The sequence below is a fragment of the Glandiceps talaboti genome, chromosome 7 (genome assembly GCF_964340395.1).
Source record: "Glandiceps talaboti chromosome 7, keGlaTala1.1, whole genome shotgun sequence".
Classification (NCBI taxonomy): Eukaryota; Metazoa; Hemichordata; class Enteropneusta; family Spengelidae; genus Glandiceps; species Glandiceps talaboti.
Genome location: NC_135555.1, coordinates 9,179,577 through 9,199,073, shown reverse-complemented (window position 1 = coordinate 9,199,073; position 19,497 = coordinate 9,179,577). Strand labels below are relative to the sequence as shown.

Genomic DNA, 19,497 nt, shown 5'->3' with positions numbered 1-19,497 from the left:
ACAGTTGTATATGTCCAGCATGTTACACAGGACAATATTGTACTTCATGTAAGGATCATTTCATATTTCTTTGCTCGGTTTGAGATAGTGTAAAGATGACTTTTTCTTTTAATTTATAAATGCAAAGTTTGACTGAATTGAGTGAACTGTTAAACTCAGCCATAATGAGACATGAACGTGATGTAGAATTTAGAGCAATGTGCAACAAGGTTCTCTTAGTATACATGTGAAGAATGTGTTTTGTGTAGTCATGATGGCCGACTTGTGGCAGGCTCGGAATCTGCAAGTTCCCTCCGTACTACCTCTTGGTTGCTAAAGTCCTTGGTCAAGATTTGAACCACCAATTTGGTGTCGTCAATGGGGACTTGGTAGGACAGAAATTGCAATGTGAAGGACTACATCCTATGCACATCAGTGGTTGCAATGAATTGTATGCTCCCCACAGAGAGTTTTGGAAGCTGTTGACTGCAAATATAGGTCTGTGCCAATGCCCAAGGCTAATAATTATACAGCAGTGTGAACATGACATTCTAAGGTATTTAAAAAATTGTTACCATTACAATTATAGTAATCACATTTTGAGAATTTAAGAATAACACGTACTGGCCTTCTCTGGTCTTCCACAGACATCGATGCTTGTCAGAATAACGTATGTCAGAATAATGGTGTGTGTAATGCTGTGAGTGGTTCCTGTACTGAATATACCTGTCAATGTCCTGGTTGTTTTTCTGGTCAAATCTGTGCAGTTTGTAAGTATTTATGACTTTTCATTTACTGTCAGTGATATTTTATAACAGTATGTATGTTCATCATGGAAGCACTATGATTCATAATACACAAGTTCTCTTCTTCCACTTCTGATTGAGAAAAAAGTTAAACATATTTTGAACAAATCACTTGTCCTTCTTCAGTGTCTAACTGGATCTGAGAGAATGATCCAAATTTGCTGGAGGTGTTGACGGAGTAACCAGAGAATACAAATGTACATTTGTAAATCCCTTTTCACACCTCTGGTTTAATACTGAATGATCTCAGAATTATCCATTATACTTTACTTTTATAGAATGGCCATCAAACACTGTTTTGGGAAATAATTTATTGACTATATCCTTCCAAACAAAAATATGAACAGCTGTGTGCCCTCTGTAAGCCAATTTGACGTGCCACTGATGCACACAATTTCTATTGATAAACCAAAATCTGGTGTTCCTCTATCGCTTACTTTGTGGTGACTCACGAGAAATGGCTGTTTTTATCATACTGACTCACAACAACAAAATTTGGCTATCATTAGAGGGCACACTGATTCAACAGCCAATGTCTGTTAAATAATGATTTCTAAAGAACCAGAAACAAAGTAATCTTTCATATACCAAAGGTTTTAATAATAAATGCTGATTTGATTTTCCCTTTTAAAATTGTTCCTTGAAGCGCTTCTTTCTCAATTCATATTTTTAGTCAAATTTACACAAGATGGGTTCAGATATAGGTAACTTTATAATGAGAAAATGTATTGTATGTGTAATGAACAAGAAATACCCAGACTTTGCTTGATTGATGATTTTTTTGTTTGTTTTTATTTATTTACAGTGTTAGACCCTTGCAGTAATAATGAATGTCAGAATGGTGGAGTCTGCTTACAAGTGTCTGGGTCTTGTACAGAGTATACTTGTCAATGTACTGGATGTTATAGTGGACAATATTGTACCATTTGTAAGTATTTTTATATATTTTTTTTTTAATTCAACGAAAATCCATTATATCACTATACAATGTATTGGTACATGTGCATTGTATATTCAAATTGTTAGAGAAAATACTGTACTAGTGTACCATTTTAGCCTTTTCAATGGAGACATGTTCGGGTACTCTTTCTGCAAATTATGAGGAAATCACAGCACATTGTAATTTTTATTTCCCATTGTCTTCAATAAAAAAAAAACTTCATGCAAAGGTAAATAGATTTTTGCTAGCTAGCTATGACTAGCTTTGACAGAATAAATATTATATTAAACATGGGTTGAAAAATAACACTTTCCAATAAGTTTATTTTTTAACAGCCTGTACTTTTGAAGTAAAAGAAAAATAATGTCATTTTTAAAAATGGGCAAAATGTGAATTTCTTTTGAACCAACTTCATGCTGTTTATGGTCAGTTTTTTTTCTGACACATTTTCTGACACGTACTAGACTTCATAGAGTCTTCTTTCTTGTTTTCCCTTCAAAATAGATACTGATGGGTGTGAACCCAATCCCTGTCAGAATGGTGGTACATGTTCAGGATTCACTGGATCTTGCACAGCTTTTCAGTGTTCATGTCCAGGATGTTTTACTGGGCTTAACTGCCAAACATGTGAGTATTAACATTTTCCCAACCTATTAATGTCTGTCTGCAGATGTTTGCTTGTACTGTCTTTTGATTTAATTATACCAAAAATGATTTAATATTTTGCATAATTATATTCTGTGATAAAATTGTCGGCAATGATTAGATAGTATAGCCAATATTTTTCTTTGTTTAGCCAAGAAAAATATGAGTGACCTAAGGGCCTTTCCACTATGGGTCAATAAGCAAGTAGTGACAAAACCCTCAGGTAACTGGTATTTTTTTCGCTGAATAAAGAAAAATATTATGAATGATATAATTATACCTTCAGAAGCATAATTATGTAAAAATGGGGTAAATAATGGTGATTTGGAATATTTTACAATTTGAGCTCTGCAGGACCGTTGTCCTGACTTTTATAGTAAGACCAGGGTATATAAAACCCATATTTTTTGTTTTAATGTGTTAATCCCGGCTTGTGTATGGTATAATTTTATGTAAGAGATGATATGTAAGAGATGAAGATTTTTGTAGGGTTTTACAATGGCAAGATTCAAGTATAATCTAGACAGTCAATGGAACTTGCTCCTGTTGGTCATCTTGGAAAGCACATTGATTGTAAATTGATTACCATTACGTTATTTTTCCTTTGTTCTTTTGACAATGTCATGAAAGCTATAATAATATCACAGTAATTTGGTCAGAAGTTTGAGTTCTTTTCAAAATAATTTATCATTTTACGCAATCAATTTCAATGAACCATTGGTCATATTTTACTACTATATATTTTTTTATTATTATTTCAGTACTGGATCCATGTGCCAATAATTTTTGTCAGAATGGTGCTACTTGTCTTAGTGTTGAAGACTCATGTACAGAGTACACCTGTCAATGTACAGAGTGTTACATTGGTCAATACTGTGCAGTGTGTAAGTATATACTTGGATCTTATTCACCAATATTTTTCTTTGTTCAGCCAGGGAAAATACGAGTGACCTAAGGGGTCTTCTATGCTGTAGTCAATAGATGAGTACTGACAACATTTAGGTCACAAGTATTTTCTGGCTAAATGAAGAAAAATATAGGAGAATAATATAATTTTACCAGCGCCAGTAATATCAAAGAAAAATTAGGGAATCTTAATTGCAATTTTTAACATTTTGACTCATTTAGATACGCGTTGTCGTGATGTAGAACGACCAGAGTATATATTCCATATTTTCTGTTCTAAATTGCTTGTGCATGGCATAAGGTTCACTATGAAACCTGAAATTCAATTCTTTATATTGTGTATCTCATTAGGGTGAGAAAAGAGCAGAGCTATAGAAAAAGGGTTGTGAACAGAAAGTGATCCTTTTTATTCAACTGATAAGATAACACCGATCAGTGTGAGACAAATCCATTCCTTTGGTAATTACTTGGGGGGGGGGGGGGGGGGGGGCTCTGTGCAGACCTTCTAAACACAAGACATTGACAGTATGTCATACCAACATTTTACATGTCTTGTACAGAAAAAGGAAATCCTTTATCAAAACCTAACTGTATTCTGTCATGGTCATGTGAATTTGTAGTTACATTAAATGTGGTGTAATTTAGGACGCTGCTAAACAAGAAAGGCAAATATGGTTACAGTAATTATGGGTGGAGACCTTGATTTGACCTTTATTAAAGAAAAGTCTGTTTTAGGTTTCAACATGAAAACTAAACTTAGCACCCTTTCTCAAACCTGCAGACAGTAAATAAAGAAGTAATTATTTTGTATGGTGTCTTCACTGTATTGCCAGCTATGACAGTTGTATTGGTACTTTATCTGAGTATGAACTGATCAATTGACAGTTTGTTATGAAATCATGGCAATGTACACTAACCCACTTGAATATATATTGATGATGCATCTTCACTCCAGTGAGTATACGTCACCAACTTTGTTTTCTATTTCATTTTTTTCAGACCGTAATGCTTGTGAGAACAACCTATGTCAGAATAATGGCTATTGTCAAGTGGCTGAAGACTCCTGTGTTGACTACAACTGCATTTGTACTGGTTGTTATACTGGCCCATACTGTGAAACATGTAAATAACTTTCAGAACTTTAGAGTTCAAGTCATACTTGCCAGAATTCAAGTTATGTATGGTTGAGAAACAAATAACTATAAGATGGACACTTTCTTCAGGAAAACACTGATAAATGTGTAATCATTAGTTCTGTTTTTTTAAGTCTGATGAATGATGCAACTGATACCTGTAATAAAAAACTTATATTTGTTCTGAATAACAAACAATTATGCTATTGGTCGACCCTGATTATTGTTCTACATTTAGCAATTAACTTAAGAATAATTAATATTAATTGATTTCCAAGTCACTGACCTGTGCAGTTTGTATGTATAAATTTTTCTCAATAGCAGCAGCATTATAAACAACTTCGGTCCACTTTGAGGTTCACTAAAAATAAATTGTCTCTAATTTTATGTTCATTTTGATTTTTTGTGTGTTGTTTTGTTGCAACCTTTCAGTACTACAACCATGTTCAAACCATCAGTGTCAGAATGGAGCTCAATGTACAGAGTTGGCTGGCTCATGTACTTTCTACCAATGTTCATGCGTAGGATGCTTCACTGGAGAGTTTTGTGCAACAGGTATGTCCATTATTTTGTTCAGTTTTTGTTTTTTAAGACTGCTTATCATGATGCGCAAGTGGAAAATTACTCGTGATGACTACTGATATGCATTGGCACTGGTGGAGTTTGGTGTCAGAAAATGACTATGAGAACAAAAATATATTGAATTTTGAATGCTAAAATAATAACTTGACTTTTGGTAATTAACTGAAGATGCTGGCCTGGGATAAAGACATGGCACTAAAAATGCTTAATGTCTACAATGTATAAAGCATGTGTGTATGTGGTCAAAGCACCTCAGTTTCTTTCAAATTCACGACATGATACATCACAACACAACAGTAAATTCCACAAGTGCCTGTGAGATGTTGTAGACTCCTTGAGATTTACTTTTCAGATTGATATCAAAAGGTTTATAATGAGTTGAATAGAATGTATAATCATCTGTGACTCGGTGGGCTTAAGTATATAGACAGGTGTAGATATAGCCATGGCTGTGGACATCATCAGTGTTGGAGTACATGTATACCAGACAAGATTAGTAACTGCTGTAGAGAGGACATACAGAATAGTTTTCAGTTGACTATTTGAAATATATTTAGAATCTTTTCCTCAATTATACACTTGGGCAAATTGAAAAATCAAAATTTTAAATAGGTACTGCACATGTTATTTCTATACAGACCATATCAAAGGTTATAGCATCAATATCAACAAAACAGACTGTCCTAGGGGCAATTATCATTCTTGGGAAAAATTCACCATTTGCCGTAATTGTCTGTTTTGCCTCAGCAGATTGACTCATCTATTGATGTTGTCCATATTGTAGTATGATTATGTATAGTATAGTAAGGTATGCTGTATTGGGGCACAGCTGTCACTTGTACATTGTTCAATCCCTTCACAGCAGGCCTGTGAGAGCAGAGTGAACATGACTATGAGTGGGCCAGTGAGGGCAGTGCAATATGGCATATCTTACTGTGTCTATTGTGTGGTTCTGTTGTCATGACAAGTCTTTATGTATTGAACTGTGAAATCTGTTATATTATAGAGTAAAGTAAGACAGTAACTATAGTCCAATGCATAGGTTGAATTACAGGGCATTGCAGATTACTATATGTTTACTTTATTTTGTACAACCACGCAGAAACCAATATAAGAAACTGCAAGTGCCATTACTTTAAGTTAGAACATATAGTTTGTTGCTACATCTTGAAATGAGCTAATGCGCCAATACATGTATGTAGATATCAAATGAAGACATCAAAGCATTGGTGCCCGCATGTCTGTTATAGTTGTAGTACATTTAAATGGTTTATTTCGTTTTTTATACACAAAATTATGACTGTGTTATCTTAAAGTGTAGAATGTGCAGTTTGTTATTGGTTTCTGCATGATTGTATCAGACAGAGAAAGTGAACAGTAATGCAATGCACTGTACATTTTAGTCATGCTGTATGGTGATTGGTGTTGTATACTTTCAAAAAATGTGCTGATGAGAGAACTGTGTGCAGAAGGGAATACATGTTTGTACGATTGAAATGTGTGCATAAACATTTCCATTGCACTGTAACCTTGCATCAGCATAGCGGCTCAGCTTGCTCATCATTAACATTGCATCCATTTGTGTGTTCCCCTTCGTAGTGTTGGATCCATGTAGCAACAGTGTTTGCCAAAATGGTGGTACCTGTGTGCCATCGCCTGGATCTTGCACTCAATACACATGCCAATGCCCTGAGTGTTACATCGGCAACTATTGCCAAATATGTAAGTTTTCGTTTCTTGCATTGTGTGGCAATTAATCCATTTAATTTATCCGTTCACTGGTTTCATTGCTTTGGCACCAAGTATTTTTTAGAACTGCTGGGTAGCTATTATTGAACAATATGTGAATATGTCTTGGATACAATGAATATCTGGAAACTATTGTGAGTTAATTGTTCATAATATGATGTAGAATGAACTACCAATATTCGGTTGAACATGACATGACATGACATGCAATTGAATGTGACATAGTATAAAGTTTGTGTTTTGAACAAAGATATAGAAAAACATTCAAAACCAAATATGGAATATCTTTGAGTGGTTATGAGTGAATCCCAGCAAGTGCACTGACCTTATTGCATCATTTGAGTGTGGCACATGACTTACAAACTTGTTGATTTTAGACATCTTAAAGTTTTATTATGACAGAGTGACCAAATGTTTTCCTAGCCACAACAGAATAGCACATTGATTTCGGCAAAGAGAATGATTTACTGTATGATAAAATAGTGTTACATATTAAACATTGTGTGTCCGTGCAAATATTCTTGCATTAGCTGAAACTGGAACATTTTGAAAACTGTTTTGTTAAATATAATGACTAATACTCATAATATATCATACACTCTGAACAGTGTTGAATCACTTATGGCTACATGTATTTGTATAGCGGATGAGCTGTACACATCATATGGTACAATAAATCAATTCTGATCAAATTGATTTTTGGGTCCGTCCCCTAAAATCAGTGCCCTCAATGCATTCACAATTTCAGTCTGTGACTATATAAAATGGAACTTATAATAATTAACATATACTTATATCTAATAATTTTCACTTCAACAATTTTTAGTCAATATATTGTTGGTTGACTGATTGAAAAAAATCATACTCCAGTTACAGCTAAGCGCAGTATTGAAATAATTGTTGGTATTTTTTTGCTGTGTATGTATACAGATATATGAAATAAAAACAGCAACTAACTATTTTTTTTTGTTAACTTTCCATTTTAGTCCAAGATCCTTGTCAAAGCAACCAATGTCAGAATGGAGGAGCCTGTAATCCTGTCTCTTGTACGGATTACACATGTCAGTGTTCTGGATGCTATGTTGGTTCTTTTTGTACTACATGTGAGTTCTGTTTTCTAGATTTTATTAACTTTTTTAAATCTGTTAATCAAATTAACACAAAATGTACAAGCCAAGTTGTACATACTTGAACAGAAAAATAAGATATATTCCTTGGATACTCTATGATAACAACTGATGGATGTTATTGGTTCTGCCTTGCTTAAATTTTAGTCAAAAATGTTCAAAGTTGCCAAACTTATCATTTGTGAATATTTTTTGTATTTACCAATTCCAAATTAAGAAAAAGTGTCATGGAATAATATGGGGGGTTGGGGGGGGGGGGTTAAATATCAACTCAAAATACTAGTCTAAGATTACTCTATTTTTTGGATAGATGGCAAAATAGATAGGGGAGGGGGAAGGGAGGGGGTGAATAAATGGCAAGCCAAAATACTAGATCTAACATTGTTACAAATGGAAAGATGGGGAACTAGCTAGGGGGATTGATAAATAAATGTCGACTTGAAGGCAAAATAAATACCCACTAGTATTCAAAGAAACAATGAAGTGAACAGAACCTTCCACAAGCGAGAATTCTTGTCTTATGAATATGTAACATAATAATACATGATCTGAATATTTCATGACTTTTTACTTGACAGTGCTGAATCCATGTGACAATAATTTGTGTCAGAACAATGGTGTATGTCTTGGTCAACCAAATTCGTGTACAGAGTACACCTGTCAATGCATTGGATGTTATACTGGGCAGTATTGTGAGACATGTAAGTAAGGCAATGTGTGAGAAGTTCTTGTTGGTTTATAGCTCTAATATCATAGACTGTGTGAATACAGATTGTAAGTTTATATAGACAGCTACTCTATGGTTTTATTTGATTGACTTTAAAAATGATGTGGCAGCAAGTGTTGGCCCATACAGTTGTCAATGAACAATCTTGGCATTGAACACCAAAGGAAAAAGATTGGCAAAAGAAATGTAATGCCAAGACTCTGTTTAGAGAGAATGTTCCATATTGAATTCTGGTTTTTATAGACTACATCTTTTCAAATCATCAACAGGGTCGTAAGATTTTGACAATGTGTAATATTTACCAAGTAGCAATGCTTCTCAATCAATGACTGAAGTCATTATGTTTTTATAGTAAATTATTTTTTTAATTTTCATTTTGTTTCATCTTCATTGCAGTGCTGGATCCCTGTTCTGATGACCAGTGTCAAAATGGTGCAACATGTGTCTCATTTCTTGGATCCTGTACAGTCTATCAATGCGAGTGTATTGGCTGCTATACTGGACAGTATTGTTCAATATGTAAGTTAAATTGGAATGTACATTTAACTCCATTTCAAAGTCATTGCAAGTGCTTTGATGTGTTTTCTATTACATGGTATGTGCACTGGATATAAAAATGATAGACTTAAATGTGATGTTACTCTTTGTTGAAAAAATATCAAACACATTATCAGTTAAAATCAAGAAAGATCATTATACAAATGCTTGAAAGAGAGGTCAAAGTGATTCAAAATGACTCCATTTTAAAATCCAACATGGCTGCTAAATACTGTGTTCAACTCAATGGGAATATGAAAGGTGAACCCTAATCAATTGTTTTATTACTTCAAAAGGACCATAAACAAGCTATCATGTAGCAAAGTTTGAAGATATTTTTAAGAATTTTGAGTTTGAGATAAATTTGTTTGCAAGGCACAATCTACCATGACATGATCCAACAAGAGGAACAAGTGAAAGTCTAGAGTAAACATGGAAAATGTGTTCCAAGAATATGATGAATGATTTACAAATGAAAACTTCTCAAAGCAGTATTTTCAGACTACATGTTTAAAAAGAATCTATCCCCTGTTTTGTCCATTTCAGTGTTGGATCCATGTGAGAATCATGTCTGTCAGAACGGTGGTACTTGTGTGTCAGTTCCAAACTCCTGTACTGACTATACCTGTCAATGTCCACAATGTCATGTTGGAAGCTACTGTCAAATTGGTATGTATTTCATTGGACAGTTATTCTATTATTGAAATTTATGAAGTATTCCACATTTGGACAAATAAAGAAAAGGAAAATTATCGACCAACTGATTCAGAATCGAACTCAATCAAATTGAATCAAATTGAATTGAACCACATCAAATTGTATCAAATCAAAACAAAATCAAAGCGAGTGAAATCAAACCCAACCAACCAAACTAAATCAAATCAAATCAAACCACACTAAACCAAATTGAATTAACCTACACCAACCCAAACATAACCAAACCAACATATCCAAACCAATCCAAATAAAATCAAACCACACTAAACCAAATTGAATTAACCTACACCAAACCAAACATAACCAAACCAACATAACCAAACCAATCCAAATAAAATCAAACCACACCAAACCAAATTGAATCAACCCACACCAAACCAAATCAAATTAAACCAAAACAAAGCAAAGCAAATCAAACCAAATCAAATAAAATGGCAAAGTGTCACTGTACACATGAACGAAAAAAAAAATTATGATCTGGATTATAAATCCATTGAGGGCCACAGAAATATCACCTATGATCCCAGGTTTTAATTTACACAAGTCTAGATGCATAGTAACGATAACTATTTTGTATTTGTGTGTGATAAATAGTACTAGAACCCTGTCAGAATAATATATGTCAGAATGGTGCTACCTGTCGTGGTGTGTCTGGATCTTGTACAGAATACACTTGTCAATGTGCTGGATGTTACAATGGACAGTATTGTACAACATGTAAGTTTCATTCTGTTGTGATTTAGAAATAATTTTGTTAAATTTATTTAAATTTGCACTGTTTAATTCTTACTTCATGAAATAGAATTTTGCCACCTAGGTGTGTATGTAATAAAGATAAGAACGATTCAATTTCTTGGTCAACACATGACTTCAATTCTAGATCTACGCGCTACAAAATAGGTGTGCATAAGAATATAAACGTTGACCATTCTTCTATTTTGGTTAAATGGTTATTGCAGGTACTGAAAGCTCCAAGCTATTTCATGAATACAGCATTAGTGACAAAAATGTTTGAAAATAATCCTTGTATTATAGCCTTGTAGATACAAAATTTAATCCTTGTATATTCTGTAAAGTTTGACTGGAGCTATGACAGTCTCCAGATCATAAATATGTGGTTGATGAAGCAGTCATACCAACAATGAAATCAACTAGAATATTGGTACTGTACATAAGATAGTAAAAGCGAGAACTTAGTAATCAAGTAAACATTATGCGAGTAATTGATTTAACTTTTGTTTATAATAGTTTGTAAATTGTCCAGTGACCAACAATGCCATCATAAGTGATTACAATTATACAAATTCAATTTGTCTTTTTTCTCACTCTTTAGTGTTGAGTCCATGTGATAATAACGTATGTCAGAATAATGGTGGCTGTATTGGTGTACCAGGTTCCTGTACTGAATATACCTGTCAGTGTATTGGTTGTTACACTGGCCAGTTTTGTGAAACTTGTAAGTATGAAGAAATGGTGGGATCTACTTCAAATGTTATGCATAGTCCATTAGAAAGAAGATAATGATAAGGGGATCACTGCATCAGAGGAGATGCTGCTAAGTGTACTGATATAACACCTCCAGGATACTGTATGAAATAAGTCTTTTCTGTGCCCCTCTAAGGGTGGTGGACTTGCCACTATTTACCATGAAGTATATGCATCTCAAATCTCCTTCAGGGACAATTTCTCCTTTAAACATACATCATATGAACTTGCACAGATCTTGATAACCTTCCTCAACAAACCATCCACTTCTTTTGCATATATCGTCCACCACCAAGCCAGAAAAATAAACTCACAGACTTGCTGTTTCCTGATTTGCTTGAGCATAGTAATGCACTCTCTGGTTCTTCCATCATTCTCGGCAACTTCAGTATTCATTATGATTGTCTGCAACACTCTACTACCTCAAGTATGATGAATAAATTATTCTTTTCCACATTCTGCCAAACTCAAACAGTCTCCAATGATAAAGGTCACATTCAAGACTGGTTGCTACATAGATCAGACAACAAGTTAGTACTGTCCACAAATGTCTCTAGTGCTATTGCAACTGATCATCTTTGCATTATCACTGAGCTATCTGAATGTTACATTACAAAAAACTGGATTTCATGTCACTCTATTAATTTTGTTTCATCTTCATTGCAGTGCTGGATCCCTGTTCTGATGACCAATGTCAAAATGGTGCAACATGTGTCTCATTTCTTGGATCCTGTACAGTCTATCAATGCGAGTGTATTGGCTGCTATACTGGACAGTATTGTGCAGATGGTGAGTAGAAGCTTATGTTTGGATTTCGGTTTGCCTCACCTAGAAATTATATAATTATCATACGAGATCAGTGGGTCATACTTCTAAATTCTAATGTTAAAATACTTACAAAACTGAGTCTGACTCTATCATTTTTGAGTGATATTCCTATTCAGTGTGTGATTTAAGTTTGTCAATAAAAAACTTGGTCTTTTTTAAAACAAATGAAGACTTGTCATAATAATAGCACGTAACTAGAATTTGAAACTACAAATGTACATTTGAATGCATTTACCTAGTATCTGATTCAGTTTTTTCATCAGTAAATAACAAAACAAACAAACAAAACAGTTTAAGTTTTAAGCACTGACGTGGTGTCTTATTCTCGCAAACCAGAGATGTTATTTCTTCTGCGACACCGAGAAATACGGCGCATTTTGGATGGTGCTGTAACAGAGGCCATGATTTGTGACTATGTGGTGTCTGTATATGAAAGATTAAGAAATGAATCTTCAACTAAGTCTATAACGCCTCAGCAAATCTATTTTCAAGAATGTTGATTCACATCAAATTTGAATTAGTACATTGATGACAATGACAGTCTCTTTAGGATGATTATTATAAAGTTCCAAATTGTGCAATAAATCCAATTTTTATATTTCAGTCATTGATCCATGTGAGAATCATTTCTGTCAGAATGGAGGTTCTTGTGTAGGTGTTCCAAACTCCTGTACTCAGTATACTTGTACTTGCCCAGAGTGTTATACAGGAGACTACTGTCAAGTTTGTAAGTATAGTTTCCCTCATTAACAATAGATAATGAATTTAATGTAATGAAAAGATATCATCAATTTTATGATACATAATACCGTACAGTACTATATATTGCAATCAAATCTAATGTTACAGTTAATATGTACCATTTTCAAGAGGTTTTTAGATAAAAAAGTTTTACAATGGAAATGATGACAAAATAGCTTCAATATGTTGAAGATAGCTGATTATGAAAGAAGATTATTTGATCCAAAGGATATCATTTTGAACTATTTACATTATATGTTATACTGATGTCTGTCAACAGGGTGAAAGCTAGTTTGAAATTTTGGAAACCCTTTGACTTTAATTTTCTTGCATCCATTTGTTACATTGTCTGTTTTTTCTATTACTTTGATAACAGTAATCAACGCCTGTCAGAACAGTGGTTGTCAGAATGGTGGTATATGTATTGGTGTATTTGGGTCTTGTACTGATTATACTTGTCAGTGTACTGGCTGTTATACTGGGGAGTATTGTACCATATGTAAGTTTTATTCCTCTGTTCATTTATCTTGGGCAATATTGTACCATATGTAAGTTTTATTCCTCTGTTCATTTATCTTGGGCAGTATCGTACCATATGTAAGTTTTATTCCTCTGTTCACTTATCTTGGGCAGTATTGTACCATATGTATTAAAGTTGTATTCCTCTGTTCCCTTATCTTAATATTTGGTGATATATATTACAATTACTTGTAAATGACTTGATTACGAACTAATTTCAAAAAACAAGTCCTGATACTTAGTGTAAAAGTAATGCTTAGATTGATACAATGGGTTACGTACTGTATACTAAAAAAAACAAAATTAAACTTAATTTGACAAAAGTATGTCTGCCTTTATGATATCAGAACATTATTATGTTAATATTATGGGAAAGTTAGTCATGTATAAATATAGTTGACAAATTTGTAATTTTCCTTTGAAATTGTCTTTACTTGAGACTTTACATTGTTATCACATTGTTATAGCTACATAATGAAATGACATTGACTTTTGAGAGTATCATTTGAAAGATCACTTAGTATATGCATACAAGTCTGGTTCAGGGGATACTTGTTGAAAATTACTGTTAATTCTTTAATTTTGCAGTATTGAGTCCATGTGACAGTAATGATTGTCAGAACAATGGTATATGCCTTGGTGTGGCAAATTCCTGTACAGAGTACACTTGTCAATGCATTGGATGTTTTACTGGGCAGTATTGTGAGACATGTAAGTATTTATGACTGTGGTGGCCAGAGATTTTGCGCAATTGCAATGTTTCCAGAAAATTATGTAATATTTATGGTAAAAGCTCTTTTGCAAAATGTTTCCAGAAAACGATTTAATATTTATTGTTGAATTTACTTCAGACTTACATAAAATTTATTTTCATGCTTGTTCATCAAAAATCAGGTTCTGTAGTTTAGGATTTCTTAGCATAATTCCATCTTTCATAACAGAATGACTCTGTGCTTATACTAACCAGTATTATTTTGTGTCATATTGCACAATTTGCAGTCCTTGATGCTTGCTCAAATCACCAGTGTCAAAATGGAGCAGCTTGCCAAGCAGGATCGTGTACTTATTATGAGTGTGCATGTACAGGATGTTACATTGGACAGTATTGCACTACCTGTGAGTATGTTTATGATAGTTTGTACATTTGATAGTTAGTGCATGTACATGTACAAGCTGTGTACATGTACATTTGTCCATTGGACTCCTAAAATCTTAATTTTACATATAAATTTATAGTTATTGTGCATATTTCATTTCATGTTCTCACAGTGATATACACTATGACTGTTAGCCAATTGTAATATTAGGTTGTGAATTCAACCGTTCAGCAGTTTTGTTTGATACGACCATACAGAAACTAATAAGGAACTACACATGCTACACTTTAAAAAAGCAAGATCTAATGAATACACTTTCTTGCTATATTTAGTCTAAAGGAAATGAACTGATGTGACACCATTCAGACATCAAATTCAGACATCAAAAAATTGGCACCTGCATGTTTGTGTCTTATTGCAGTATGTTGGTTTAAATGGTTTATTTCATTTAGAGAAAATGTAACAATAAATTGCAAGATCTTACTATTAAAGTGTAACATGTACAGCTTCTTACTAATTTCTGCATGGCTGCATCAAACGGAGTCGCTGAACGTTATTTTGAAATTCACTGTTTACAGTAATAACCTCAGTCTGTAACTATATGATATCTTCATGGCTCATTGAAATATATTTTTCTCTAATATCACAAAACAAAGTCCAAGTCACAGTTATTATTACCTGTACCAGTGATTACTAATACTGTTGGTATTTGCACTGCAGTGCAATTCTAAAAACATTAGTTTGCACACCTATTAAAATGCAAATATGAGAGAAATTATTGCCCCGAAATGCTGAGCAGTTCCACACACGACCGATTGAAAGTTTACAAAGAAAAGTAAATTCATGCACATGTGCAGTTCAGGGCTTACTCTTACATTAACATACTAAAACAATGATGTCATACCAAAGAGGTCAACACTGAGGTCATCCCATAACAGACTGAAATTACAATAAATGACATTTAAACCCAATGCATGTGAGAGTACAAAATCATGTGAATGTTTGCATGTTCCAACTCTTACATTTTTATGAAATTTGTTATATTGGATAAATTTAATCTTATAATCACAAAACCAAACTTTTGTGTGGCTTGTGAAAGTCCAGATACAGTCATGCACCGAGTACAGGACACCTGTACTCGTGTGTCAGTGACTTTCTGTTATTTAAAGTAATTTAAAAGTTGTAGTTTTTATACATCATCTGATATTAGATCAAAGTATATCTTCTGGCCACAAGAGGGCAGGCTTCGATAGATAGGGAGCGATGACATGGACTGGACTATTCATTGACAAGTCAAGATAACCAAAGTAATAATCATTTCATTTCCAAATTATTTCTGATTTGTTTGCATTTGTTGTTCCATGCAGTGTTGGATCCATGTGAAAATCACTTTTGTCAGAATGGAGGTGCATGTGTGGCAGTTCCTGGATCTTGCACAGAGTATACCTGTCAATGCCAAGGCTGTTACACTGGAGATTACTGTCAAACTTGTAAGTCGCAATATCTTTCTATAAATGTTGTTTTTTACCGATTGAAAATGTATACCAATTTTACATGTAAGAGATAATTTTTTTTGTGCAAGTCAATAATTATAAAATTACTTATCATAAATAAGACACTTGTATTGATTATTGCTATCAACTTAATAATATTATGATTTTTGGTGATATAATGTCAGCTTGGGACAACTGGCACAAAAATACCGGTGCATTTGCTTGAATGAAGTGAGGTAAAGGAAAGACTTCACACACACACACACACACACACACACACACACAACCACAACCACAACCACAAAATTACATGTACTAGGTAAAATCTAACAAAAACTGATACAAAACAACAGTGGGTGTTTCTGATGTAGGTTCATGCAATGCTTTTATCAGTTTGTTATATTTGTGGAAGTTGTTATTACAAACAGTTGTACAATGAGTAACACTAAAATGAAGCATTTTCTCTATGTACTACACTCATTTATAGAATTCATATCAAGTGTAAATGTATACTGTTTCAATTGGTTTATTTACAAGCCCAGCATGTGGCTGTTCTAATGTGGTCAATTACTAAATAATATGGATGCTATAAATGATTGTGGTACATACATAAAACACTTTACTTTCATTGGTATTATGGGTTGTGTTTGATTATTCCAACATGTAGCAGTAAACAAAGTCATGGGATCCTAACTGGTGTGGTGTTTGTTACTGGCACTAATTATATTGTATGTCTTTGCATGAAGCTTGTGTCATTCCTGATTGCCATCAGTGAGCAAGCAAACACATCGGTATATTTTAGCAAGCTGTAACTTTCTTTTTTTTTAACTCTTGTAAAGAAGCCCAATTACTGTGCTTTATACACCTAGATAAGAAAATTAAAAACATTAAATTTTATACTTTGTGTGTGTGTCTGCAATTAAAAAAATATTTCACTGTACAGAACTTTTTGTTGGTAATAATTGTTTTCTCTGTCTTACTTGCAGTACAAGATCCATGCCAAGGTAGTTTTTGTCAGAATGGTGCTGTATGTATATCAGTGATCATAGACAGTGGGGGAGCAGTGTCTGTATCTTGTACTGAATATACCTGCCAGTGCATTGGATGTTACTCAGGACAGTACTGTGCAACATGTAAGTCTTGTTGTTATAATTTTATTTCATTGTCAAAACTACCAGATCCACTGATACCACTATCTACAACTCTGGAGACTAAATAACTACTGAAATAATTGTGCAAATACACACCTGAGTGAGAATTAAGGGCTGTATAATTTATGATAATCACAGTCGGACTTTTGACCTCATACATTAAGATAGTAGGTACAGGCATAACTTAAATATTGACTACATTTTTATCATTCCCTGTTTTTAAAATGGCAAATAGATATTCATGTGTACATGTGTGTGTGTGTGTGTGTGTGTGTGTGTGTGTGTGTGTGTGTGTGTGTGTGTGTGTGTGTTGTGTGCATATACATGCAAGCATTTGCATGTGTGTATGTGCAAATTGTGTGCATCTTTTTATTTGTGAGTGGATGAGGACAGAATGGTTGTTGTTGAGTGGACATTCAGTTTGACACATACAATGGTTTAATACATTGTATGCATACAGATTGACGAGCTGATAAAGCAACATTCTGGTATTGTGAGAAACTAGAAACCAAGGCGAGGCTTATCTTTTTACACACTATAGTATACATATAGCAGTCTTCAGTTTAACAAAGTTTGACAAGTGTAACACAAGACTAAAATACTATTGTCAATCTGTCATGTTTTTAAGTTGAAATCACTTTTGAAGCTACAATTTCAACAACCAACCAACCAACCAACCAATCAATCAATCAGTCAGTCAGCAATCAATCAATCAATCAATCAATTTAAAAAAATTCTAAAGTACCAGACTCTAAATTAAAAGGTTTATCCGTTTAATAGCACTACATTTTTTAGGGTTAATTGATGCTGACTGCTTGTTTACTGAATAGATGATATTCTTCAATTTATGCATGAAAATGTCCAGATTTTTTAACTTGTCTCATCTCACTGATGTCAGGATGTAGATATTCTAAATTTTAGAAGCACTGCAACAAAACTTTGAGTTATAAAATAATGAGTTATGTTCTTTTTTCTTCCTTTTTTAACCACTTTACAGTACTGGATCCTTGTGACAGTAACGAATGTGAAAATGGGGGTTTTTGCATCAGTGTACAGAATTCCTGTACCGATTACACATGCCAGTGTCTGGGCTGTTATACTGGAAGATATTGTCAGACATGTAAGTGGTGTTTAGTAACAATTTTGGTGTTTACATGTGTATAGGGAGTGAAATTTCACTGTTGTATTGGTTTGTGTTAAATAGTCTACAGACTATCTGTGACTTTGAATCTCAAGATTACTAATAGCCTCTACCTTAAAATTATGTCTAGATAGTCATTGAGTTGTAAACCAGGAAACCAGTACTTCAGAATATGACACACTGATTTGTAAAAAAAAAAAAAATCATTATTGCATACTTTTTTGAAGGGAACAAAATGTAGTTTGTTGAATATGCATTTAAATGTCAATTGATTTGTGTAGTCTTATAGAAAAGAGATGATTCAAGACCTCTAGAAAGTTCTAGAATTTCCAAGTGACTTTAAGTGTATGAAACCTGAATAGCAAATGTGTAACTGTAAAAAAGTGTAATTGCTGCCTATGATATCAGAGAGACCAGGCTGATGTTTGTAGATTGTTCTTTCTGTATATCACAGGCTATTATGTGATATATTGTATACAGTGTACTAGTGCCATGTAAAGTTTTTTTTCCTGTATGTTTTATATTTCATATAGTGTTAGACCCTTGCACTGATAACCTATGTGAAAATGGTGCTGTATGCATTGCGTACGCAGGATCCTGTACAGCTTACCAGTGTCAGTGTATTGGCTGCTATACTGGACAGTACTGCACTACATGTAAGAATTGGTACATTCTTTGTCTCTCAGTACCCAAAATATTTCTTTATTACATTATGTTACATTACATTACATGATATTACTACACTATATTGTATTATATTACATTACATTACATTACATTACATTATATTACATTTACCCAGCGCTGTATCACATTAGCAATAACTTATCAAAACCTCAGTAGTAAATACAGAAACTTTTACCCTTGAAGGCTTGAAATTTTTCAAATTTGGTTAGAAGTGTGAAAATTAAGTTCAGCAATCGCAGTACCCAATGCCAGACCCCCTCCCCCCCTTAACGAATGAAGTTCGTTTATTGTGTGACATTGTGCGACCATCCCTTATGTCACTTCACATCATTCTTTTTCAACAGTTTTGGATCCATGTGAACGTCATTTCTGTCAGAATGGTGGTACTTGTGTAGGTGTTCTAGACTCCTGTACTCAATATACCTGTACTTGCCCAGAGTGTTATACAGGAGACTACTGTCAAGATTGTAAGTGTTCATAGCCTGACTTCTTGTTCTTGTTTGAAAT

General features: G+C 33.8%; 3 protein-coding genes across 13 annotated transcripts in view; all 3 read left to right on the top strand.

The window, feature by feature from the left end:
- The window catches only part of LOC144437266 (uncharacterized), a 183,425-nt gene that overhangs the window by 63,264 nt on the left and 100,664 nt on the right, over positions 1–19,497 (top strand). The window lies entirely within an intron of this gene.
- On the top strand, positions 1,624–4,934 carry LOC144437288 (uncharacterized). Its single transcript, XM_078126211.1, has 5 exons — positions 1,624–1,713; positions 2,230–2,352; positions 3,132–3,254; positions 4,276–4,398; positions 4,842–4,934. Exons 1-5 carry the CDS (start codon positions 1,624–1,626, stop codon positions 4,932–4,934), a joined length of 552 nt encoding a protein of 183 aa, XP_077982337.1.
- Positions 12,765–17,054, top strand: LOC144437286 (uncharacterized). The gene is made up of 6 exons (XM_078126210.1): positions 12,765–12,888; positions 13,279–13,401; positions 14,010–14,132; positions 14,421–14,537; positions 15,886–16,008; positions 16,998–17,054. The coding sequence occupies exons 3-6, from the start codon at positions 14,031–14,033 to the stop codon at positions 17,052–17,054; spliced, it is 399 nt and encodes a 132-aa protein (XP_077982336.1). The 5' UTR covers positions 12,765–12,888; positions 13,279–13,401; positions 14,010–14,030.